Source organism: Odocoileus virginianus, chromosome 15 (genome assembly GCF_023699985.2).
Source record: "Odocoileus virginianus isolate 20LAN1187 ecotype Illinois chromosome 15, Ovbor_1.2, whole genome shotgun sequence".
NCBI lineage: Eukaryota > Metazoa > Chordata > Mammalia > Artiodactyla > Cervidae > Odocoileus > Odocoileus virginianus.
In genome coordinates this window covers 13,919,697-13,940,589 of record NC_069688.1, presented here as the reverse complement: position 1 = coordinate 13,940,589, position 20,893 = coordinate 13,919,697, and the positions used below count along the sequence as shown (strand labels likewise).

Sequence of the window (20,893 nt, the reverse complement as noted above, 5' to 3'; positions counted from 1 at the left end):
TCACAGTATGAGAAGGCTGATTTTTAATAATATCTAAATATTTCTACTTTATGGTTATAAACCAGCATGAGTGGCGTGGAAGTGGCTTTTGTTGCAGCCCGTATGTTCTCGTTTCAGGTTCAGAGCACTGGTGAAGGGGAAGCACAGAGGTACTTTGACCATGCGCTCACTCTGAGGAACACAATACTGTTTCTGCGTCATAATAAAGATCTAGTTGCCCAGACTTCACAGCCAGACCAACCCAGTTATGGTATGATAAATATACTCCTTTTTGAAGACATGATCCTATGGAATTTCTTTTTAAGAAATTAAACAAGTCATGCTCACTTATTTAATCATCACTTATTTTAAAACATTTCTTGTTCTGTGAATTTCTTTACTCATCAACTGTCTCTTATATTACTTTCTCTCCTCTCTTGTGTGCCGCTGACATTTGTAGTATCTAAATTTGTTTAGCTATCTGCAGGAAAAGTGGGAGTGTTAATTTGTTTAAGTAACTGGATGGAATGTAGGCATCTGTAGATGCCTATCTACAGATGTGAAACAGGCATCTGTTTTGAGAGGTGGACAAATGACAAAATTTATTTAGGAAGCATGAAGCATCATGAATGAAGAATTCATTTTATAAAGAAAAGAAACAGGGCCTTTGTTTTCAAATGCTGCTGTAATATTTTCTGAAGTATTTTACTTGCTATCTTGGTGTGCCTTCTCAGTTTTGTGATAGAAAGGGGTTCCCAGACTTGAGTTGATGTAGTAACTCCTGAATTGAGGAGTGGCCCCAGGAATGTGCTTTTAAAAAGATGCAGCAGCTTGGGCACCAGTGTAAGAACATTACACTGTGAATGTAATTGCATCCTGTAGTCCGTGGACATTCATGGGAGTTGCCTTTTGGGGGCCTTGTGAATTTTGGCACCACCATCACATTTGATTTCACTCATTCTTTCATTTACCTAAAAGTTCTATTTTCTGGCCAAAAACCATCATTTTCTTAGTCATATCCATTTTCATTTCACTTCTTTCACCAGCATCTGGCTTTCTTTTCAGCTCAGTTAAAAACATTTAGGATGGACTCATTCGTCACTCCACAAGAGTTGTTGTCGAGGGGAGCACAAAAACTCTGGGTAGTTCAGCCGAGTGAGGCTAGACACGCAGTACCTGGTGACCCACTGCTTCAGCTTTAGGGTGTCTGGTTTGGAGTTATGCTTTCGCAGATTATAAATGATTCCATGCTGGAGGTTATTCATAAATGGTTGAAACTGAGTATTAAGTCACCAAATACCAAGAGACTAAAGCTCTTTTTCATAAACATTTGTTGATAGTAATAATTTTTTGGTTACCAAATATTAAATCATGTGACCTAGCAGTGAATGCCACAGTCTTGAATATATCTCTGGATACAGAAACCCTGAAATTTCTTGGACTTTTTAGTGATTTTCAGAGATAATGGGTTAGAATATTTGAAGTGTCCTACTGCCCATCTTAGAATCCAAGAATGTTACAGAGTGCTAGTGACCAGCCAGGGGTAACATTTTATAGATAAAGAAATTCAAGCTTTTCTTGGTTAAATCTCCTGTGCATTTAGTCATTAAAGCTCATATGATTAGTAAATGGAAGACCTGGGGCTTGAATCCATGTCTGTTGAATATTTTCCCTTTGCTCTGTCCCTTACATTATCCTCTCTTGAGTACTAAGGTTTTTATTGATTTATTCATGAACAGTCTATTGCTTAATGGGTTGGGCTAAACTTTTTCACATGAATAATGAATAATCTATGTATCATCAACGAAATGGTAAACCTAAACTTAATCTGTGTGAAAGTCAAGTATAATTCTAACATTTAAAGCAGATTTAGTGGTTGACTGTTTCTGGAGCTTTAATTGCTTAGAATAACTGATGTGGCTCCAAAGTTAAAATGTAAGTAACTCCTCCCTCCCATTGATCTGATCAGCTATTGTTTATGAAGTTTCACTCTTCTAACCAGACTTTTTTAACTGGGGCTCCTCATTAGAACCACAGAAGATGACTTAAGTGACTATTTTCAATTTTTCTAATAATGGTGTATAACTAGTAGCATTTTAGAGTCATAGAAAAAATGGCCATTCATTCCAGAATTAACTTTTTATTAGGGCATAATACCCTCCATGTTAACAAAGTAGCTTTTTGTAGGTGCCAGATGGGATAACTCAGTCTTACTCCTTTTTAAACAAGAATCTCTGTAGTATTGGTGTTTAAGCATCTATATTTGAGTAGAAAGAATTTTTTTTTATGTCATTAGCAATTTGTAGTTTGAGTATATCATGTAGTACTTGATATTCATTGTAAAAAACAGCCTTGTGATGCTATCATATAAGCAAACTCTGATACTGTGACAGGACTAATTTGTTAGTAATTTCTTTTTATTTTAGACAGCTTGAGGCACTGCTTGAAAATGAAAACAATGTGTGGTCTGACTCAGTTAAGATCATAGGCACTCCCCTTGTTTATTTGTGAGAGGCCAGGCATAGACACCCTCCAGAATCCCTTTGCCTCATATGCCTCATATATCCCCCCGATCATGCAGAACAAAATGCTTGCTAAACAAACTATGATTAAGTGTCTGTCCTTGTGACATTAGCGAATTATGATCACCCAGTTAGTGTGTTTTCTGATATCTACATTGTATAGTCCGCTAATTATTCCCCCCACAACTAATAAGCAGTCTCTAGGGGAGACACTTTAAGACCATGAAAATATGCTACTCTATCAGTGTTTCCTCCTAGATTTAGCATTCTCTGTTGATCCTTGTCTGAACCATTCTTTACTGTGATGGCTGCGAATTGATCTTTTTTTTCCCCAACTCCACCATTTTTTCCTCATTTAGCATTTGGGACCAAGTTTTCTCTTATATTCTCAGTGTGGAATTATCAGTTTTTATTTTTTCTGTGATTTATAACCAGTCACTATTGTCTCATCATTTTTTTTGCCACAGTTGTCTCAGATTTTGCCAGTGGACTCATCTTGTCCTGCTGTGCCTCTATTTTTTTTTTTTTTTTTTTAATTTGATGGGGAGTAATTCCTTGTTTTCTGACAAAGCTATCTTACTTTGTGTTTCTGCTCCAGCCTTGGAATCAGCCTCCTCTAATAGGAGCCTGGTTTCTTTTACTGGTGAATGGTATTAAAGACCAAGATCTTGGGTGCCGATTGTACTCAGGGCTTCTAGGCTCTTTTAGCAAGCCATATCCTTTTTTAGATTCATTTTTGCTTAGAGGGCTAACTTGATCTTCTGAAGTTTCAATGAACTCTTTTTAGAAGCAACAGAATTGGAATTTCCAGAAGGATTAAGAGTGGGAACACTTAACATTATTTGCATGCTGAGCTCATGCTTTATGGACCCCAGTTTAGGGTATGTGTTTCTAAATAGGAATTCTTGCCCCTCTGGTCAGTTCAGAATTTGGCTATGAAGTTTGTATAGAGATTGAAAATGGGGGAAGGGAAGGAAACAGGTTTCACGGCTGTTAGGCTTTCATAAGATGGCACTGCCATGATGGAGAGGAAGTAGGTAAAGCAAACCTATTTAAAGTGAAAGGTTAGCTCGAAGGAACACCAGTAGACAGTTATCTTTCTGGATCAGAATAAAGACTTTTAGCTTTAAATCTTAGAAAGTCTTAGTTGACCTCCTAGGAAATAAAGTGCATTTTAAAAGATATTCTACCTTATTTTTAAAAATATAATTTTTATTTAAAGAATTGAAGGCAGTTCTCAATATTTTCATCTTTGACATTTTTGTTTCATGTTGTCAGTCTTTCATTCTGTGTATGTGGTTGATCACAATTCAGGTTTTCCTCTGGATCTCTTGCGCTGTGAGAGCCTTCTTGGGTTGGACCCTGCAACCTGCAGCAGAGTCCTAAACAAAAATTACACATTGCTTGTTTCCATGGCTCCTCTCACCAACGAAATCCGGCCCGTCAGCAGCTGCACCCCTCAGGTAAAGAAAGACCCACTGGGAAGCCTGCTCTGCCATTATTTTCTTCTTCCTCATGGCAACTTGAAGGGGAGGTTTAACAGTCTTATGTATTGATTCTCAAATTGTAGATAGCAGATACTGAAATCATCAACTCAGAAAGCAGTTTTGTACATATTGCTGTTGTAAGATGTTCAATTTGTGAGGTATAATTTGTACTTTATATATACACACACACACACACACATATATGTGTATATATATATATATTGTCTAGTGCCCCTAGAGAAGGAAATGGCAACCCACTCCAGTATTCTTGCCTGGAGAATCCCATGGACAGAGGAGCCTGGTGAGCTATAGTCCATGGGGTCGTGGAGAGTTGGACACAATTGAAGTGACTAAACCACCAACCACCATTGTCTAGTGATTAGTGACACATTTGATTACAGTTTTCTTCTTGAAAACAGGATTTTAAAGAGAATGTTTTTGGATCCTCTAAGAAGGAAACCTGGATTGCCTTGAAGTTAAGATAACTTTAATGAGGAAGAAACAAAGTATTTAGAAAGTGGGGCTGTGATGCTGAATAAGCTGACAAGAAAAGATTATACTTGAAAGATAGACCTCTAGTTACCTTTAAAATTGTGAAGATGACTTCTGGTCTTACTTTTTGAAAATAAATCAGTTTCATATATTTGTATACTTAGCAAGGCGTGTACCATGTGACATGTACCATTTTCAAAGCACGAGGATTGTGCTACATCCTGCCTGGTTTCCTTGGTGTGCTATGTTTCATGGTGTAGAAAAAAGGAAGGGATTCTGGTACATGGATGATTCTATTGCCTGTGCAGATCTAGCTGCTTCATGAGCACACTTCCCCTCTTAGCCCAGTTTTGTCCTCTGTTCAGTGAGAGTGGGTATAGATTGGCATTTACTAATCTTTGTTTTATAATTCTTTGTGTCCCCTCCCCTTTGCCACATATACATACTTCCTTTTACTCTTTAACACAGCCTCTGGGCATAGTAGGAATCCATGAATTGAATGAGTGGTAAGATGGATGCAAGGATAGATAATCTCTCTTTTGAGAAAAATTAATACTGGTAATAATTAACACTTTGATATAGTGCTTATCATGTGCTGTCAGGTACTGTTTTAAACTTTTAGCAATGTCCTGCAGAGGTAAGTATTTTGTTGCCGTGTTACAAATGAGCAAAAAAGGAGGCACACGAGACCTTAAGTAACCTGCGGCGATACGGCCGAGGGGATGAAGCCAAGTTTCAGACATAACCCGACTGCTCCAGAGTCCATTCTCTTAACTGCAGTGACAAGAACTGCTTTCTCAATTCCAGTATATATTTGAAACTGCTTGAGTGGATCATTTAACATTTATCCTCATAAGGCTAAGAGCAGTTAACACTTCCATGAGGCATTAGCTCTAAGAGTATACTTAGTCCCTTGTGAAAGTTGGCTTCGTTAGATAAGTATTTACAGCTTTATTTTACCTGTTCTATGGTTTTAGCACATTGGACCAGCTATCCCAGAAGTCAGTTCTGTCTGGTTTAAACTGTACATTTACCACATCACCAGGCAAGGACCACCATCTCTTTTGCTGTCCAAGGGGACAAGACTTCGAAAACTGCCAGATATATTCCAGGTATGTTTTTGTGGGTTTTTAAAAATCATTTTTGAGGAAGATAGAAACTGGTAAGCACTATTTTAGATAAATTTCTTAATTTTTTTTAATTCCTAAATGCCCTGGTATGTTTTATCTATTTCTTGTTCCTAGGGTTATGATCGATTATTAATCACATCTTGGGGTCATGATCCTGGGGTGGTTCCTACGTCAAATGTGCTCACGATGTTGAATGATGCCCTGACACATTCGGCGGTTTTGATTCAGGTACAATTACCTTATTTCAAACAATCAGTTTTGGATTTTAATTTCAAAGATCGCAATTTGTTTGACTCTGCTGAGTCACAGTCAGACGTCAGTAATTAGACATTTGTCAAACTGACACATAAAGAACCAGAGATCAGGATTTTAGTCCTGGCCTTTGTCTCGCAGATTGAGAGTGGTGGAAACAATGTGGGCTTTGAAGTCAGACTCACCTTTGAGTTCCAGCCTCAGCTTTTGCTATACATGTGGCCCTGTTTTTTTTTTTTTTTTTTTATAGTAGCTTTAAAATTTGGATGTGATTCACATACCATATTCCCCAATTGAACTGTGTGATTCAGTGGTTTTTAATGTATTCACAGATGTCTACAGTCAGCACCACACTCAGTGCTACAACATTTTCCTTTTCCTGTAGTTCTCACTGCACCAACCCCCAACCCCCGACACTTGCTGTCTCTGTAGACTGCCTGTTTGGGGCATTTCAGATACATGGAATCATAGACAGTCTTTTGTGACTGTCTTCTTTCCTGTTTCAAGGTGGCCATGTTGTCACTTCTTTAGGGTATATCCTTAGAAGTGGAAATGTGGAGTCATGTGGTAGATTTATGTGTTAACTGTTTAAGGAACTGCTGTGCTGTTTTCCAAAGTGACTTTACATTCCCTCCAGCCCTTGGTGTTACCTTATTTCTTAATTAGAACCACCCTGGCTGGTATGAAGTAGTATGTAACATTTCAGAGATACTCTTCTTAAACTTAGTTTCCCCCATCTGCAGGATGGGGATGGTAATATCTACTGTGTAACAACAAAAATAATAGAGCTAATGCCAAAGGAAGTATTTTTCTCTTTAGAATTGTTGAGAGAATGAAATGAGAAGGTGTGTGTATGAAGAGTACAGCACACTTTCTGGTGCATAATAGGTTCTCTGTAAAGATTTCATTAACTCGTTGAACTGGCAGTTGTACTTACACTGTACAAGTACGTACTAGTTAATGTGGGTTTACAAATAAGACATGGTCCCTGTCTTCAGGGAACTTAATTCTGATGGGAAAGGTTGTGTAAGCAGTTGCTTCCAGTTTTTAGCTGGGGGTTAGAGAGGGTTATAGGGGAAGTGTTAAAGAGAAGTACATTCTAGCTTTGGGGCAAGGACAGAGGCTTAGGGAGAGCTCCTCGGAGAAAATGAGACCTGGGCTAGGTATAAAAGACTGATTTAGAGGGGAGTGAGGCCTGGCAGAGAGGTACGGTTATCATGAATAAGTCCTTGGGTAGAGATTTGTTTCTTCTTTCTTCATAACTAGTTCCCTAGTGCTTGGAGTAGTGCCTGGCTCACAGAAGTTGCTCAGTGAGTGAGTGTAGAATAAACGAATAGGAATATGAAGTGGGAGCATGTGCTTCGACCTGCAAGCTGTTATGTCATCTTGAGGGGTGGGCTGCAACATGATGGATGGTGATCCAAGATGGGTCTGAAGCAGTAGGCAGGCCCTGCCCTGGAGGGCAGTGGACCTTAATTATCCTACTTAGACTTTCCCCTTAGATCCTTGGTAGCCAGCAGTGAAGGGTGCTGAGCAAGGGATTAACACGGTCAGTTGCGATTTAGAAGATCAGCCTGAAGACTGTTGAAAATGACTGGGTGGAAGAAGATAGGATTAGCATTCAGTCTTGGAGACCAGGTAAGAGATGAGGACAGCCTAGATTAGGGAAGCGGTAATAAGAATGAAAAGGAAGAATTATTACAAATACAAAATAAATAGAACTGATCAGATATCTGAGAAGGGAGGTGGGAAGAGGAAGAGTGATTCCTCAGGAACCTGGCTTGTCAAGGTGGAAGAACGGTGGCATCACACTTGAGAACACAGGAGAAAGAGCTGGTTTATGGGAGCAGATGAGCGTGGCGTGTTTTGGGCCTGTGGGACATTTAGGTGGTAGAAATATCTAGGAGGTAATTGAAAATATTCTGAAATTCACATGAGAGATCGAACAAGAGAGATTGACTTGAGTGTCAGCATCAGCACATGGGTAGTAGTAGAAACTGTGAGAGGAGGATGCATTAGTCAGGAGGGCAGACATGAAGTGTAGGGGTGGTGGTGGAGATGACGGAGTAGAATGGGCTGGACGTGAACTGAGGGGTCAGACCACCTAAGTTCACATCTTGAGTCCACCACTTACTGGCTAAATTGGTTAAGTTAACTAACTTCCTTCAACTTCAGTGACTTCACCTGCAAATTGGAGATAATATAAGGTCTTACCTTTATATGATTGTTGAAAAGAATGACTGAGATGGGAGATCAACATAAAATGCTCTAGACCCATGTTTAGTACATCGGAAGATTTCAAAAAAAGTTCACCGTAGTGGCAGTGGTGGCGGAAGTAGAGTGAGAGGAGTTTTAAACTGTTAAGGAGTTTTGCCTTTTCTAAAAAAGAATGTCTCTTTTATTAAATTTTATGGAAAAAAAGATTTACCGTTACTGGAACTTAAAACAGCAAAATTAAGATTTTTTATTAAAACCATGTTCTTATAAATAGTAACCATCTTGTTTAGTATTGAAATCATAAATGTATCAATGGAATAGAAGCAAGATATTAGAAACATATTCAAGTTGTTATATGAACCAAGTAAATGAATATGATTTTTTTTCCCCTGAAATTATTTTTTTCTTTTATATCACAGTATCTTGAATTTGATTCAAATTTGATCCAATTTGAATTGGATCTTCTTTAAAGGGAAAGAATGTATAGCTCCCCAGTGTTAACTTTTCTATTAAAATGATACTATATAAGCATAAAGTGAAATACCTTATGCTAATCATTCACAACTGTAATTATTTGAATGTGAGGAATAAATTGCTGTTTGTAACATGGGACTGAGGTGGGTTAGATTCATAGATTTTTTTCAATTTAACTTTTGACAGTAAGTTCACATTTCAAAAATAAAATACTATTAAAAGATACACAGAGAAAAGTATCACTGCCCTCTTAACACTCTGTCTAGTCCCCACTCCCTGACTCTCCTCCAAATCAGACAACCACATTTGTTTCTGCTGTACCCTTCTAGAATTTCTTTATACACGTGCAAGCAATTACATACAGATATGCCCCATGCTTTTTCCACTTAGCACTTGGAGATGTTTCTGTTTCATTTTGTAGAGAGCGTCCTTTTTCTGCAGCTGCCCTGAAAATATGCACGTTGATTTATTTCATCAGCGCCCTGCTGACAGGCGTTTTGGTCGTCTCTAGTTGTGTACAGTTACAGTGCTGCAGCAAGTCATTTTGAATACACGTCACTCAGTGCCCGTTTTTGAGACTTGCACTCCTGATCCGCAGCGTGCCAGGGAACTCAGGGGTCCTCCGTCACTTTTCTTTCTCAGCACTGCAGCTGACCCTCATGAATGCATGGGATCTCATTCAGGCTTCACTCAGCAGACACCTGATTGACCTGTTCTTTCACTAGCCTGTACACTCACTTTAGACACATTGCCTTAAGAGGTTAATAAAGATTTAAGATTATGTTTACTTGCTGGAGAAAAGCAGAGAATTATTGAGAGCATTTTGATGGAGTGTTAAGGTGGACTACACCATCATGAGGCATAGTTTTAATTATTATTTGAGTATCTACTGTTGGAAATACAGGTTTCACATATACCTTTCAACTTGTGTTTTTTCATGTTTAGGGACATGGTTTGCATGGGATAGGAGAAACTGTCCACATACCTTTCCCATTTGATGAGACAGAACTACAAGGAGGTACCTTACTTTCAAATTGTATCCATTTGACTTCTTTATAATTAGTCTTGTCAATCAGTGGAAGCATAGCAAGAAGTAAATTCTTAAACTTTTTAAGTTCTAGGGTCTTAAAATCATTCTGCTTTTAAAGAGTATTGGGAAAGGTAGTTTTCTGTCACATGCCTTTTCCCACAAAGAACTAATAGGATAAGACTCATTTTGGACCTAGGAGTAGAAGGAATACCAATCTGTCTTGGAGATAAAGAAGCTAAGTAGGCTGCTACTTAGATGGAAGGCTAGGTTTTCTGTATGTTTAGCCTTTTAGTTTCCTTTTATTGTTTATTTGTTTGTAGGTTGGCAGAGAATACAAGTCACAGGGAGGATTTTATGCTTAGAAAGTTGATTTTTTTTCCCCCGTGTTATTACAGTCTTTTTATTTATTTATTTTTTATGGGGCTTTTATGGACACTAATGAACATTTGTAAATTAACATAGTTTACAGAGAACTTGTGTATTATTTCCTGTTTCAGCATTTGTTTTTAGCAAAAGCAAATTGAAATTTTGTTTTAGTGGTCAATGTGTTTTAAGTTTGTTCTATAGTATTACAAGTTCCCAGTCTAGAGTCCTTAGAGAAAATGAGAAAACATTTTCAACAAAACTTAATTTAAAATTAAAATGAATAAATAGTTTTTAAATTGTTTTTAAATTTTTATTTTTCCTGCTAGAGAGGACTTGAGTGAATTGTAGAGTCTGAGCTAAATTAAGCTGATTCTAGGTTCAAGGGTGAAAAGTCCTGTTTAATGTTACTCCTTTCTAGAATTGTGAGCTGTAATACATTTGATGAAAGATGCTCAGAGAATTTCTATAAAAGCAAATTCATTCTTCCTTTTGTTTAATGTAAACCGTCTCTCCTCTGTTGATTATTAAAGTATATTCAGCACCTATGTTTCCTGCTCCACTCAAAACTGTCATTCTAGAATCTATTTTTCTTGTTCTTAGAGTCATATTGCTTGGAATTTTAGAGAGCAGAGAATCATTCAAGTAATTTAACTTTTGTTAATTCATATAAGAACTTTTCTTCCAAAATGTTAGTCACCATTGTCCCTCCTCCCCTAAAGCAGGGAAAAAAGAAGATTTACATAAGTATTTTTTTCCTTTTTACATGACTAGGCTGTAAATGCTTCACATTTGAAATTAAGTAGTCTCTTTTGGCTGTTGTGAATAAGTGTGTACAAAATTTGGAGAGGAGGGTTTTCTCCTCCAAAATAGAGCCCCTGTTCAGAAATAAGTATTTCTCTGCAACTAAACTTTGCTAGTTAATCCTCTGATACTTTATAAATTCTGTGGACAAATTAATTGTTCACCAGAAGATACAGGATAGTGACAACAGGATCTTAAAAATCATAAAATCTCGAGAACTGATCAGTTACTCTTTTGCCTTTGGAGATTATTGTGAAAATTCTAAAAAAAGAGAAGTATTCATATTTGGCTATAGAGCATCTTTCTCTTTTGTAAGTTCACATATTTATGAGAACTTGAGCTGATACTTAAATAATTTATTAGGGATATAATTTCAAGTACATTGTTAGCTTTAGTTTCAATAAGAATACTTTTACTTTTTTAAAAAAATAAAAAATGTGTATTCAATACAGAATTTCCTGGTAGAAGCCCACTAAGTAAGTACTTAAGGCAGAATGGAAGTACAAAGAGAAGCCTAGAGAATTTGCCACTGACAGGCCATGTTTGTTTACTCAGAGGGTAATTGTTTTCTTACAACATTTGCCTTCTGAGGTCTATAAGTATTTTTACATGTACAGCATCCTTTTACATTTACAGATATTTATTCATTGGAATCAATCTTGATAAAATATCAAAGTAGTTCTAAGAATTGTTTGATGTTAACAAAAGGAAAGTATATTTAAGTTTTTGTTGTTTTGTTGTAAAACTGTTGACTTATAATTGATGTCAACTCTTTGTTCTTAGAGTTTACTCGTGTCAATATGGGTGTTCATAAAGCATTGCAAACATTGAGGAACAAAGTGGACTTGCAACATTTTTGTGGATATGTCACCATGTTGAATGCTTCTAGCCAACTTGCAAACAGAAAACTCAGTGATGCTTCTGATGAGAGAGGTTAGCCAATAGTTGTGTCCTTTGAGTTAAGATAATTGGCATTGAGTGTATCACAAACTTAATATTTAAAAAGCACGGGGACTTTGTGGGGATGTTGACTTATTTAATAATGTTTTTTCACTGAAAATACTCTATGATGTCATTGTCTGGGACAATTATCAGTTTTTCAAATGGAGAAAATAACTAAGTGCATAAGTAAAGAAGTGATGACCTGGGGTTGGAATACAGAATGGTTATTGTGTTTTAGCCCTTTACTGTCATATTTCTGTTTATAGGCTTTAAGTTCCTTTATGGGGTAATGATTTCAAAACTTTAGTCTCTTTGTAAAATTATTTTCAAACTAGGATGAATAGTTTTCTCCTTCCGCTTTCCTCTTTCTGTCAGAGGTACCGTTGTCTCAGTTATGCAGACCTTAAAAATCATGTCTTTGTCTCATCCTTTTCCTTTCCCACTCAGCCTAGTTAGTTTCCAAGTTCTGTAAGTTAGTCTTTAGAAATGTCTTATATTCATTTTTTCCCCTCTCTCTTTAATTCTCTGTAACTACTGTTCTAGTCTGAGTCTTGATATTTTACACATGTTTTATTGCAACTATTTCCTGCTTAGTCTTCCTGGCCTCATTCTTTTTCTTTCTGTTTCCAAGCTGTCTTGCATATTGACAATAGCTAATTTTCCTTAGATACCTTTCTTTTTAAAGATTCATTTTCAAATCACCTTCTCATTACTAATTGTTTTCTGCTCTGGCATAATTTTGGCTTGTATGTGGCTTTTGTTGCCGTGGTATCACCTGTGGTCCACAACTCTAGGGAGTTTTTTAATTCAGATCTCTGTTATCAGTTATATTCACTGAACCTCTTCCTTTGAAATCCTGAGAGAATGTGATTAATTGCTAGCCATCTAGTGAATTGAATTAGGTATTCACTCCTGGTCCATATACCTTTGGCCAGAGGAGTTGGGTAACTTTGAACAGTTGACTGCCAGGTATCACAGGAGCATTTTTAAAGAAGAGGGCTGTGGATTAGTCATTTCAAAGAATGTTACTAGAGCTGTCATGTTTTATTTCATTCATTCTATGCACATTTACAAAATACCTGCTTAGGTGCTGGAGATGTATCTATTACTAAGACCTAAGGAGAAGGAAATGGCAACCCACTCCAGTATTCTTGCCTGGAAAATTCCATGGACGGAGGAGCCTGGTGGGCTACAGTCCATGGGGTTGCGAAGAGTTGGACACGACTGAGCGACTTCACTCTCTCAAGGAGTAAAAAACCCTGGAGGAGAGACAAGCAACTGAATCAGCCTACTTTGTAGTGTTAAGAGACTAAGATACAGGGGTCTGCTTAAAGTGCTAAAGCAGGACGGAAAGGCTTATCTCAGCCCAGCTGAGCTATCAGACCCTCTTAGAGAAGGTAAAGTTTGAACGGAATTTTGAAATATGAGGTGTTATCTACACGTAGATGATTATTGTTTATTTGGAGGGTAGCAACTTTAGGCAGAGGGGATCAGGCAAGAGAGTAGCTTATCTTGGCCAGAAGAGTTTGATGGGCTGTAGTAGAAGACAGTAGAGAAGTAATAGGTAAGATCTAGAAGATCTCAGAGGATGTATTGTGCTGAAAGACATAGGGAGTCAAAATATTTTGAAAGGGAATGATGTAATCAGACTGCATGTTTCCATGGGGACAGAAATGACTTTAGTAATGAAGTGAAGGTCTAAACTTGTGTTCTGCCTTGTGAATCCTTGTTTTTTTAGGCCAAAGCTTCACAACCTCAGTACTATTTATGTTTTGAGCTGGGTAACTCTTTGTTCTAGGGGACCATCCTGTGCATTGTAGGATGTTTAGGATGCCTAGATATCAGTAACATCCCTGTCCCTGTTCATGGTGACCAAACCTTGTCAAAATTGCTAAATATTTCTTGGGACAAAATTATCCCCCATTTAACAACTTCTCCTTTAGGCTAAAGACCATTCACTATTTTCCATTGTTATTTCTGTTAGGACTGACTTATCAACAATGTATACCAACTTCTAGAGTCCTAATATTTATTGTGTTTGCCCTTCAATTATAAGGAGAACCTGATTTGGCTTCAGGCTCAGATGTGAATGGGAGCACAGAGTCATTTGAAATGGTCATTGAAGAAGCAACTCTAGATTCAGCTGCAAAGCAAAACTTTGGTAAGGCTTTAAAAATTATTTGCAGTCTCTGACTAATTTCTGAGGTTTAATCCTTTTGCAAATGATATTGTTTGGATATCATTTGCTCTTATAATGGACCTTTTCATAAGTATTTTCTAGGAAACATTTTTATATATTTAGAATAATTAAAATATAAAATGTGACATGAAAATAGAAAATGTTTCATTTTTCCTACGTTAATTCTCTCATCTTGTAGATGTTTTGAATTAGATTTTTTTTCTGGTAAAAAGCCATTTTGAGTGTATGATGAAAGCTGTGTGCCTTCTTCCCAGAAGCATGTACATACTCAAGAAACATTATTTCCTGTTTCAGAGATTCACTGACACCCCTCTGAATCCTCTCCCCTGCTAAACCCACGTGGGTGTCAGTGGAAGCAGGAGGAATCTGTGAAAATCTCTGGATCTCTGACCAGAGATCAGACTGACCGGTTAAATCCTGGTCAGTCATAATACATGAAGTATACACGATTAATAACTTTGTGTACCCTTTTGTAGTTGCCACAACAGAAGCAGATTGGGTTCCTCTGGAGTTGTGCTTTGGGATTCCACTCTTTAGTTCTGAATTAAACCAGAAAGTCTGCAGAAAAATTGCTACCCATGGCCTTTGCAGAAAAGAGAGGTGAGTGTTTATGTTTGCTATCATCTTTTCATGTATGAGGCTTTTTAAACTCTCATTATTAGTTGCTGTACCTTACTTTCTCTCATTTCACACATGCTTGTTCATTGATTGAATAAAGATGGCTCGTTTAAAGGTTTTGCTGTGTATTTTAAAATTAAAGTTCAGTCCCTCAGAAATTAGGCACATGGCAGATGTTTTGAACACAACATTTTGGTTAATGATACTGACTTAGTTACTCAGATTTGGCGAGAGTATGGATTAAATGGGCATACTTATATGACTGTGTGCACCTAGCTTTTTTTAATATGTAAATATCTATAGAAATACCTCTTGTGCACTTCTCTCTTAACATACACAACTCAAGTTATGTTAATAATGATTATCTCCTAAAGTAGAATTATGGCTGACTTTTAAATTTTCTTCAGTTGCCACATTTTCTAAATGAACATGCATTACTCATCAGTCATGACAAGTAGGTTTTATCTTGTATGCTCACTCTGATCGGTTGGGAGGAGCTGCTGAGAGGCAGCGTGGCAAAGGTCCTGAGATTGGTTAGCAGAGAAGAGTATCACTAAATCTGATGATCATGGTGGATGGCTTAGAGAGAGGTGATATCTACAGACCTCCTTGACGTTATTTAGGAAAACAAAGTTGGAGAATAAATAATTTAATTGGCCTAATGTAGTTTGTATAAGAAAATGCAAGGTACTTAATTGACAAGTAATTTTAATAACTATCTTGAAAATAAAATACATGAATAAAAAGGTAAAAATACTATATAGCTTTAATGACTGCCACTATAATGGTTACCAGTTTACATATGTTACCAATTTACAATTGAAAATGTGTTCCTACATTTTTATTTTTAAAGTGTTCTTGCATTTAACATTTATATTTGGTAGTAGTTTAAACTTTCTTTTAACAATAATTTTCTAATTTTGGTTGTACATGATGTTTTATTTCGAAATGGTCTTTTTAATGCATCTTTACTCCATATTATTAAAACAAGCAGAAATTTTATTGATGAGAACCATTGCAATTGTTTTTTAAAAATTATATGATTAATTGAGATGTATATACATATATTAACATGTTTATTAAAATTAAACTCTCATAAGATATTAGTTCTTGTTATATTTGTTTTAAACTTTTCCCCTTTTTTTCAGCCTTCAAAACCTCTTACATTCCAGTAGAAAACTGTCTCTACAAGTCCTTAACTTTGTTCACTCATTCCAGGTAACAAAAATCAAAAAACCCTAAGATGTATTTGTATAGAGCTTTTATAGTGTCCAAAACACTTCTATGTTTGTACTGAGTCTCCACAGCAGTAAGACATGAAATAAGTTGTAATTTTAATATATAAATGAAGATACTGAAATTCAGAAAGTTAACTGACTTATACATGATTTCACTGGCCAGGTCTTTAGGAGGCTTGATCTGTTTGCTCTGTGCTGGTGCTTCATTTAACAGAAGTGTTTTAAGCATCTGCCATGGGCCGTGTACCATGTTAGGTTCTGGTTCTTGGGTCAGTTGTTGTTTAGTTGCTAAGTCATGTCCAATTCTTTGTGACCCTAAGGACTGTAGCCCGTCAGGCTCCTCTCTCCAAGGGATTTCCCAGGCAAGAATACTAGAGTGGATTGCCATTTCCTTCTCCTGGGGATCTTCCTGACCCAGGAATTTGACCAGTGATTTCTGCGTTGGCCAGCAGGCTCTTTACTAGTGAACCACTAGGGGAGTCCCCTCTCGAGTCAGTACTCTTCCATTAACAACTGCAGTGATCCCCCAGTGCGGTGATGAATGAGATGGGACCCCCATCTTACTCTCCTCTTACCCCCAAGGAGAGAATGGAGACCGTAGACTTTGATTTGTAGATAAACTTTTAGAATGGAATATTTTTTGTTTGAAATATCTGTTCTAACATTATGAAATTAGTATTTTGGAATTTGGCTTCCTTCATTCCCTCAGTAAATACTTGAGTCAGCTCTATGCCAGAGTCTACAAGGTGCTGGAGAAACAGTACTAAGACACTCACGGAGCTTAAGTGTTGTGTGAGAGCTAGTCAAGGAAACACTGAAATATACAAGTAGTTACAGATTTCAAAATGTGTGCCTTAAAGGGGCCAAACCCCTTCAGATATGATGGATTCTAAAGGCAGACCAAATTTTAAAAGGTAGAGGTGACGTATAAGCTGAAATCTAAAGAACAGGAAAAAGTATTCCAGGCCGAGGTTAGTAGGTATGTAAGTCCTGTGTCAGGAAGGCATTCAGCCTGCAAGGAAATGAGAGGACCTGTGTGGCAGAAGCTTCGTGAAAGTGGGGTAGGGGCAAGAGATGAGGCTGATGAGGAGCGGAGGGCCTTCTAGAATACGTGAAAAAAATGTGTTTTATGCTTACTGCAAAGAGAAACTGTTAGTATTAAAGGCTTATAAACAGGGAATGACATTATTTCTAATTGACTTTTTAAAAAAGATTAGTTACTGTTTAAAGAATAGATTAAAAACAGAAGCTTAGAAATAAGACAAGTTTGGAGACTGTTGTAATAACTGTAGTGAGAGAGATTGATGGATGAACACCCTTTTTCATTTAAAAAAAATATATGTATCAGCAGTAAAGGTTTGTTTATTACAGGTTTATTACTGCTATACCTGTAACATAATAAATTGTGTATATTATAAAATGTACACAAAAACAAATTTTATTGGATGCAATAAATAGATACAAGATTTTACAAATTTTCATACTCTTGCACCTCACTTTGGTGTGAGGACCCCACTTCAGTGGAGACTGGTGGCCTTGGCTATGGTGAATGAATCAAGTAAACTCCTTTGGGATACATGTTGGAGGTATATTGGGAGAACTTGGTGATTAAATAAATGTGAGGAAAGATTGAGGGTATGGTAAGGAAGGGAAGAATGAAGATGATTTTCATACTTCTTAACTAGCTTGATGTATGGAGTAGGGGAAGGACCCATTGGGGGAAAATTTAAGTTTGGTTATGGACATGCTAAGTGTGGAATTTCTCTGGTGAAACATCCAGAGATAGATGTTGGATTGGAGGAGATTGGAACCTGGAGTTCCAAGAAGTTTGTGGTGAATGTGTGAATCTGAGAGCCCTGGGAGTGGATGGATGTTGCATGAGGGTTTTTGTAGATTCTCTAAGAACTAGCTTTTTCTTATTCTTATAACGTGTTACTTCTCTTTATTTCAAAGTACTTATCGTCATCTGAGTGTATTTGTCATCTCTGCATATGTTAACACCAGTCATTGATTATTTGGGGTTCATGAGGTACATCTTTACATCTCCTATAGTGCTCTGCATTCCATAAACATTTCTTAGGTAATCAAGGTCTTGATTTCTCATTAGCTGAATTAAGTGGTTTGGTAAAGTGTTGAATAGGATTTTTTTGTCTTGTTTCTTGCTCTTTCTAGGAAGGTGCTTCAACACTGGATGTTCACACTGAGGCCAGTTTTCCAAGTTTGCTTTCACAGTCATCCTGTGCTGACATGGGAGTCCCCCTTCCTGCAAAGAACTTAGTATTTAAAGATGGTATCTTAACAGAGTGGAGTGGACGATCACCCTCGTCACTTCTTATTGCTAATCTCCATTTGCAATAATTTGGTTACATCATTTGTTGCCCACCCTTTCTGCCTTTTTTCTTTCTTAATGTTAGCTTTATAGTGCCAGCCACTAAAAAGCTTCCTGCTGCTGCAGTGCAATTCATGCTTAACTGATGTTAAAGTTTGGGGAACTCGTTCATGTTTTCAGAAGTTTTCCTCATTCCTGCACCTCCTAATGCAACAAAAAGCTTTTTAGCAGCCTGCACTGTATTTTTTACCTTGAGACAATCTGCATTTCTTTTATAAAACTGAGGATATACTTTATAGGCTTTATGATGACTGTTATGTTTATAAGCAGTCACTATGAATATTGCAATGGTAATTTTATATGTTAGTTTATCGAACATAAATCTTGTTTAATTTTATATTTTGTTACCTACTCTTTAAGGGATCATGGGAAGAGGTAGAACTCTTCCTCTGAAAAGGCTTCTTGGTATTTAAAGTAGCAAAACTGTAAACATCCATTATTGAGAGATGATCTGATGGGGCATTAGGAATTGCTGTGGATGTTTGTAAATTATGTATATCAATTGAACATTGTTGAAGGTATGCAAATCAGCATAGTTAGGTATGGCTTAACATTGACTTAGAAGATCTTAACGCAAACTATGACTATACATTGACATCTCATAAGAAGCTTGGGAAACATTCTATTTTTAAACAGTGTTTATACATGGACTTGCGTTGTCGCTCATTTGGGGCTTTATATTTTCATAGAGTCTTTATGGGAAAATAGAGTTTATTTTCCATTCTTGTAGCTGTGGCTGCTGCATGGTTTCTCCCTGACTCATTTACTCATGAGTTGTCACAGAATTGGATTTGAGGTTTCAAACCAAGGATTTTGATTTTAGCTTAGAATTACATTTAGAGGCATAAAGACTATGTCTTCTGATCAAAACATTTTAGTAACAAACTTACTGTGAGGACACATTGTTAGGCAATTTGGATCTTAAATTTATGTGACTAGTTTTAGACAAAATGATAAAGAAAAATCGAGTAATTTCAAAATGTTTTCTTGAGTCCTTGATTCTTTTAGTATCTCAAATGTTAATTAGAATAATTGGGATCACTTTTTAGATTTTTCGAGTTACCTTCCTTGGGAAGTTTGTGCAGTGTTTAGCTCTTCTCATAGAGTAACGGTTTACTAGTTTAAAACTGTAACCAAACTAACTGGTCAAGCAGCGTATATCTAAAATATATAAAGCATTAGAAAATTTGGGAAGGTTAAACCTGAACATTTTTGCTGATAATTTTTGTTATTTATAGAACTGACATTGTGTATTTAACACACTTTTGGGAATATATGTCTTTCTTAAAACTGTTAACATAACCATGCATTCAGTACCATGGCCCACCTGTTGAATGTTTTGAAGCAGGTTGCCTGTGACACAGTCAGTGCTGTGTTTGGGGTAAATGCAGTAACGTTTAGTATTCTACTTTGTCTTATATGAGGTGGAAACCAAGTGTATGTTATAAATGTTTGTCTATAAAAGGAAAAATACTAATATTAAAATAATTTCTTATAACTGTGAATCACTCATTTATTTTTCCAATAATTGATATTGTACATTCCTACTGCTATTAGGTATGTATGTAACTTTTATAATTTTTCACCTGATTGTTGTAAGTATTTCATTTGATCAGGGCTCTTTAATCTCATTTGCTTTGTTCAGATTAACTGTAGTTATTTTATTTATTTCTGTATTAACAAGCTAAGCCTATGGTGATGACATGTACACTAATAAAGCATTGAATGTTTGTAGTTGGTACAAACTACAAACCCTGTAGTTGAACCCTGTTGTTGGTGAATTTAAAACTTAAAATATGGGAGTGATTTGCTGCTGTATTTCCTTTGAGGGATAATAGGAAGAAATGGAACCTAATAATGATCATGAATTTTAGGGAAAGTACAAAAAAAAGCACGTGGTCACCTCTGGTTTCTCACATGAATGAGAAAAGATTCTACTTCCAGCTGAAGACCTCTCATACTTTTGAAGATGAGAATCTGCATTTTTAGAGCTGTTAGCAAAATATGAAAGCCACTTTTATGCTTTACTTTGTGGACTTGGTTTTGTTTCATTCATACATTAACTCATGTAGAGATGCATTGCTTAAATCTAATGTGTTGATCCTATTCAACAAAAAAGGTAAAATATAGAATTTATTATTTGCCAAAGAAAATTTATAAAAGAATTTTTATCTGGTTTTTCTGCAAATGTTTAAAGTAATTTCATTTGGCTTTGTGCTCCCTCCCCTCTTTTTTGTCCTTAATGGAGCTTAAACCATTGGCAAACTTCAGAAACCAAGAGAAAAAAGAAATATAAAAAAAAAGACATAGAATTTAATATGTTACAATTTCACCTTACACATAGGTCTGAAGAAATGTAACTTTATGTTGTTGAGATCATCTGACTTCCTTTATTCCTTTTTTTCTTTTAAAATTGTAATCAGATGATTCTGTTTGTGGGTTTTTTTTTTTCCAGAAATAGTGCTTTCTTTTACTTATTTCCACTTTTTCTCTGCCATTTGTGTTTCTCTTTTATGTTCAGTATTTCAAATACAGTTTGCATTTAAAGATTTTAAAATACCAAAACTGTAACTGAGTACGGTGGATTTTTTTCTGGTATGATGTTAATATTATACAATGAAATGTATAAAGTGTTGTCAATTTGATTATTGACACTATAATATGTTTACAAATAAACTGTGGTGTTGATCAAATTGCTGTGAAAATGTGTATAATCTTGTTAAGTCCCTTTCATAATTTAAAATACAAGCATGCTT

The 20,893-nt window shown here is 36.4% G+C and overlaps 1 protein-coding gene across 6 annotated transcripts in view; it reads left to right on the top strand.

Moving 5' to 3' along the window:
- The window catches only part of FAM91A1 (family with sequence similarity 91 member A1), a 39,290-nt gene extending 19,388 nt beyond the window's left edge, over window positions 1-19,902 (top strand). For 3 of the 6 annotated variants that reach the window (XM_070477046.1, XM_070477045.1, XM_070477043.1), the window contains exons 15-24: window positions 118-250; window positions 3,780-3,964; window positions 5,458-5,592; window positions 5,725-5,838; window positions 9,499-9,571; window positions 11,534-11,683; window positions 13,749-13,853; window positions 14,369-14,492; window positions 15,659-15,728; window positions 17,921-19,902. In XM_070477046.1, the coding sequence (XP_070333147.1) occupies window positions 118-250; window positions 3,780-3,964; window positions 5,458-5,592; window positions 5,725-5,838; window positions 9,499-9,571; window positions 11,534-11,683; window positions 13,749-13,853; window positions 14,369-14,492; window positions 15,659-15,728; window positions 17,921-18,106 (1,275 nt within the window). In that variant the 3' untranslated portion in view covers window positions 18,107-19,902. Of the gene's footprint in view, window positions 1-117; window positions 251-3,779; window positions 3,965-5,457; window positions 5,593-5,724; window positions 5,839-9,498; window positions 9,572-11,533; window positions 11,684-13,748; window positions 13,854-14,368; window positions 14,493-15,658; window positions 15,729-17,701; window positions 17,886-17,920 lie in introns of those variants that run through there. The other 3 variants (XM_020891144.2, XM_020891142.2, XM_070477047.1) reach the window with 2 other exon arrangements.
- The last annotated feature ends 991 nt before the right edge of the window (window positions 19,903-20,893 follow it).